The sequence below is a fragment of the Akebia trifoliata genome, chromosome 12 (assembly GCF_017979445.1).
Source record: "Akebia trifoliata isolate Shusen 1 chromosome 12, ASM1797944v1, whole genome shotgun sequence".
In the NCBI taxonomy this organism is placed as follows: domain Eukaryota; kingdom Viridiplantae; phylum Streptophyta; class Magnoliopsida; order Ranunculales; family Lardizabalaceae; genus Akebia; species Akebia trifoliata.
In genome coordinates, this window is record NC_141386.1 from 36,053,037 (window position 1) to 36,059,048 (window position 6,012).

Genomic DNA, 6,012 nt, shown 5'->3' on the forward strand with positions numbered 1-6,012 from the left:
CAATCAGATCTAAGCGAATTGGCAATAGAAAACCAGAACCTCCATGATATGGCCGTTGTTATTTTATTTTTCTTTTTTTTCCTCAAAACTTGGATGCATCAGTGAATGATAATAAGTTTTACATTTTTGGCATATCGATTGATTTTTAAAATTATAAAATTTGTGTTATTTGACGTGGATGTGTTGTAGCATTTATTAATACAGCTCTAACAGGAATAGCTAGCCACCTAAGTAATCTAAATCAATTATATGAAAATGGACTCTTGAATCCATTTGAACTGGTTTGGGAAGGTTAGTTGTTAAACCATGATCCTTAGCTATAGTATCAATTGAGGACTCAAGGCACTCTTCATCTTGAAATCTACCATATTAAGATAGATTCCAACCTTCACAAATATATAGACTAATGATGATCTTATACTCCCTTTTCCCATTTAATGAGAAATAACAGAAATGTTGATAATGTTCGGTCTCCTTTTGTTGATATTACACTTGATCCCCTTTCATTTCCTCCTGAGCATGTTGAAATTTTTAGAAGAGACGATGAAAGAGTAACAGCCTATCATAGATTATATAAACTATTAATCTCAATTAAATATTGGTCGGGGTTCTGCCTAATCCCAGCTTAATCAAAGTATCAACATATATAAGACATCAATGAAAGCAGCTAAGATCTGTGCTTCCTTTGTCACCTCAAAATTTTGATGCTCTCAACTATGTCCACTGCAATGAAGTGGCCAGATATAAATATAGCAGAGTCGCTACTTGCAATAGCTAGAATTATAAGAAGTTAGCCGTAGCCACTGAGTTCTACATCCACAAATTGTCTTCAACACACTCACTTTATAGGGCAGCATTACTTCCAATAAAAAAACCCTTCAACAACTATAGATGGCAAGAAAGGGCATGAAGTAGATTTCAAGCAGTCCCCACTCATAGTCCATAGATCAGAGACATGTTAAATGCACTATAGTACTAATTAACTTTGAAAATTCCTTCAAATGATGAAATTGGTCTTAAGAGGTGATCAAGCAATACCCAGAATTTTATTCACAAGAGAATCAATAGTTTCCAATACAGAATTTCCAGACACAGAAATATAAACAATGGATTGAATCTTTCAATTATTGAGAATTTTCTGTACAAGATGAAAAGGTGGATGTATGGACACACTTAAATCATAAATAGGATTAGATGAACCAGGGAATAACATAGGGGTTACCACTACCAGTTTTCCTTGACAATCTTCGACTTCTCAAGTATGAACTTCCGTTCTTTGTACTTCTGTGTTTCCTCGTATGCCCGTTCATACTTCCAACCTAACACCTCGTGGCAATCGCTGCAGGAGACATCTGCAACTGTGTGGAGCCCAGTGATGAGCTCCCTATCCTCTTTGGGACCAACAACTATGTTCATCGCATGGGAGAATAGAAAGGCTCGGCCATGTCTCCCCTAAAGCTTAATAAAATATATATCAAGCCAAATATTGCAGAAAAGATTAAACTGATAAAAGATGGCACCCAAAAACAGTCTAAGAACCACGACCTGGAACTTGATTCAAGCAAATACACATAAATCAAACATAATTCAACTAAAATTGATCCAAAAAAAGAAAATGAGAAATCAAAGTTTCTTCTCCCTCCCTCCATCTAATTTTTCTGTAAATGTCTTGTATTCTATTGCACTACGCAGAGCTGCTGGCAGAGCCCCAGGCCTGAATTCTTTAAGGCATAGAAAAAGGGCAATCGTGTAATATTTTCTTAAGGATTTTCTATTTTTGGGGGTTTTTGTTTTGGGGAGTTTTACATGTTTTGGTAACTCTCAGTTATAAAAATAGAGATCTATAAGGCTGTAAAACTTAATGACAAAATAGTTATTGTTCTTGTTCTGTTCCGTGAATGTAGACACACTGCTGAACCACATAAATCCTTGTGTTTGTGCAATTGTGTTATCTTTGCTATTTCATATTTTTTTCCACACTAATTCATCAAAATAAATTTTGGCTTGAGTTTCATAGTTCATTTATCATCAATTTGTTTATCTTTGTTCTTTAACTTCCTGACATTTCTTCACCAGCACATTCTAATCAAGATCAATCTAAATTCTAGAAGCTAAGTGTATAAAAAAAAAAATGGTACCAATTCTAGGTTCAAAGAAGACAATTCAACATTAAATACAAATTTGAAATAAAAACAGGGTGAGAGCTTCACCTGAAATGCTTTAGAAATAACGTCGTCGTGAAGGGAAACATGGTTTCGGCAATTACAACAGCTATACAATCGAGGCCCAAACAAATCCGCCATCAGAGGAAACACTTGGCACTAATAACCAACACCCTCAATGCTCCAGAAAATTGATGGAAAAAAAAAATCATAGAATTGCAAAAAATGCAACAAACCCAATTAAAGTATCACTCTATAAAACAAAATTCAGCTCAAATATACCAAATACACCCCTTCTTGATCCTCCACCCCCGTTCTGAAAAACCGGAAAAACGATACCCTTTAACGTTCTTCAATGTGATTTCTGCTTGAATTACAGAAGGACATAATCAGGAGAAAGAAATAATAAGGTAGAACACTCAGTAAAGATTACAAATAAGATATTAATATTAAAAAATCAAAAAATAAAATAAAATTGGGTTGATAAAGACATCATTGGTGCAAGAGTAAACAACAACAACAACAACAACTCTACCAATAATAAAGAAAACGAAAACCCATTTTTTTAAAACAAATTGGTTAGAGTAGAAAACTATGTAAATTAAATTAATTTTATAATAGAAGTTGATAAGTATCCGAGCTGAAAGTTGAAACCCAATCAATAAAACAAATAAACAAACAGGTATTCGTAGTTTCGTACAAACCCACGCACCAAGATTTCAAAAACTACAAAGATTCGAGTTTGAAAAAAGCCCTTATTCCTTGCTTGATCACCAACCCACCCAAAAAAAATAAAATTTAATATGAAAAAGAATGACTAATATTAAATTGTGTCAAAAAAATTTTCTTTTTTTTTTCCTTCTAAACATACCTGCCATTGTGCCTACTTAGAAATAGTTTTTTATTGTTGCAGAGAGAGAGATAGAGAGAATTAGGGTTCTCTAAGGGTTTCCGCTTTGAGTAGAATGACACAGGTGGGTTGGTTCTTGGCCTAAAAGTAAAATATGACAAGCTGCACAGGACTATCAAGGCAAAATGACCTCAATGATCAGACAATTTACGAAAGGACCACTTTGATTTTCCACAGAAATGGTCTGAAATCCTCACATTAGCAAGCAGTTCTTCCTTGTTGTCTGTTATAGAATTAAAAATCAAACACTTTAATCATGAATCATTCCATTTCCTTTTGACCTGAAGCCAAAATCAAAATAGTAAATTACCATTTTGTGAGTTAAATTTGATGAATTTATGATTTTAGCTAACTTTTCATTTTAATTAACAGAACGTGAACGTGCCAAAATCGCAGGTTTTTCAAGTGACGAGATTGCAAATTTAAAGTGACAAACTCGCTGATTTTTAACCCATAGTGACATTCTCGCTGGTTTGGTAATTAAAATGAACAGTGAGGCAGAGGCAGAATCGTAAATTCTTCAAACGTTGGTCACGTTTTCGTAGTTATACCATTGATGGGCCCAAATATCAAACAAATCTTACCTTTGATGTAAAAGGGATAAGCTTTTGAAATGGTTATTATACCATTGATGGGCCCAAATATAAAACTTTTGGTCAAATTATCAGAAGATAAATGGCTTTTGACCAAAGTCCAAGCTATATCGGGCCTCATCCAACATGCATGATTTGAGACTATTTGCGGGCTGGCCCTGTAATTTTCACTTGAAGTTACGACCTCTTTAGTCTTTATGAGAAGTTTTCTCACGAACCATTTTCTACAACAGCTTTTTATAATGAGAAATGTTAGATGGATGCTGTTTTTGACCAACGCCCTATGACGTGGTGGCTCACAGCCCAACAAACCCTTGACATGTGGTGCAATGACATCTTCTCTTGCCCACTACCCACATAGTTATTTTTTTTTAGATTTCAAATCTTAAAAAGAGTCGATGGGCCCACATTGATTATTACATTTACCATCCAACAACACAGCTTTTTAGATTTCATGAAAATATTCATACTTAAAAAATAAAGAAATTAAAAAAATATTATTTTTTGAACATCATCCAAGGTGTTGAAAATAGACGACCACTGAACACCAAAATTTAAAAATAAAATTCATTTGTGAAAAATAACTATTTTTTTAAATAAATTTTAAAAATAAAAAATAAATTTCATATAATTTTGTCCTCTACAACTCCATTGCATCAAATCATGTTTTTGAATGTCACTACATGATCAAATCAGAAAGGTTACTTTTTTTCATTATGGGCAGGAGAGAGAAAAATACGTTAGGAGCGTTGGCACAAAACAGCGTGCATTTAGCATCACTCTTTTATAATTCTATACAAATTATTTTTCAAATTATTAATCAGGAGAGGCCAGACCAATGGACCTAACCCAAACATCCAAACCCAATTGATGATGGGATGGACTGGAGCAGGCTAAAGCCCGCCCCATTAATAGCATAGGTTTATGTGGACTACCCAATATTTACATAGATCATCAATTTCCTTGAATATATAATGAATGAATAATAAATTAATAATATAATGATGCCCATTGGGCTTGTTTAGTATAGGAAATATTATTTAAACAATAATAAATTAATTATTAATTATTAATTATTAAAAAATAATAATTTTTTTCAAAATTATCAAAAGAGTAATAATCTAGCAGTCCAAGCTTTCAAATGGATGGAATTACCCTCCCAAGACCTAACACCACTTTTCGAGCGACCCCAAGAAAAGTGGCAATTGGAACATCACTTTTCATTATCCTCCCGAAATCTGGCAATTGAAGCGTCACTTTTCGCTATAACGGTCAAATTTATATGTTATCTCCTATTTATGCTCCAACAATCATATTTTCCACTCTTCCCAACAATCATAAATAATCCTACTATAAATAACATATTCATTTACTTCCCATTTTGCACAAATCTATCAATCAATTCTATTGACTAGTCTTCCTATTTTCTTACTCAATAATTTCTCTAATAAACTTTTTTTTGTAAGAAAGTTTAAATTTTCAAGATGGCCTCTCAAAGAATGATTGTATGTTGTTTTAGAGGTTTTTGTGAATATATGATGTACATTGATGGTAATACTCAAATTTTAATGGTAATGTCAGAGATTACATTGTTCGAGTTACGTACGATGAATGCTTCAAATTTCAAAATCATAACAATTTTTATATTGAGGTAGTTATTATAATTGATCATCAATCAATTTTAATTGATATTTATAATCAATCTACTTTGAAGTATCTATTAGAAGTGAATGAAAATTATTATTCAAATAGAAAGTTAGTTGTTATGATAAGTGTACATTTTTTTATTGAAATGATAGAAAATATGAAATAAATATTAATTAGAACACATTACAAATAAATATTTTTAACAGCGTTAAGAAACAAATGATTTTAACAGAATTATAATAAAATAAAATAAAATAAAAAATTAATTTCTAAACTATTATAAATATATATATATATATATTATATATATATATATATATATATATATATTATATATATATATATATTAAAAACAAAATTTTCTTACCTAATTTTGTTGAAATTATGCGAACAAAATTGAATATGTGGGGTATGTAGAGACGAAAAAGTGACGGTCAAACAACGACTTTTACATTAAACATGAGTGGCTGGGGACTGGCGGTCAAACCGCTAACTTTTAATGTAGGAAAAGCGGCGGTCAAACCGCTAGTTTTCAATGGTCAAAAGGTCATTTTTGCCAAAACACAAATTTCACAGTAAAAAAACGTTCCAACCACCAGTTTATGAAAATTGGCTATTAAAGCACCAATTTATTTCTTTTTAATTATATAAAAAATATATATTATTTTTTAATAATTTTTCCTTTAATATAATTCTTCCC

At 31.9% G+C, this 6,012-nt stretch overlaps 1 protein-coding gene across 2 annotated transcripts; it reads right to left on the bottom strand.

The window, feature by feature from the left end:
• Nucleotides 1-1,024: 1,024 nt before the first annotated feature.
• Nucleotides 1,025-3,263, bottom strand: LOC147389963 (protein yippee-like At4g27745). 2 transcript variants are annotated; one of them, XM_086417979.1, is made up of 3 exons: nt 3,034-3,263; nt 2,211-2,526; nt 1,025-1,452 (listed from the first exon to the last, which is right to left on the bottom strand). In XM_086417979.1, the coding sequence occupies exons 2-3, from the start codon at nt 2,301-2,303 to the stop codon at nt 1,225-1,227; spliced, it is 321 nt and encodes a 106-aa protein (XP_086274105.1). In that variant the 5' UTR covers nt 2,304-2,526; nt 3,034-3,263; the 3' UTR covers nt 1,025-1,224. The 2 variants fall into 2 exon arrangements, with proteins under 2 accessions (XP_086274105.1, XP_086274106.1); XM_086417980.1 differs by lacking the exon at nt 3,034-3,263 and adding an exon at nt 2,875-2,922.
• Nucleotides 3,264-6,012: the final 2,749 nt, after the last annotated feature.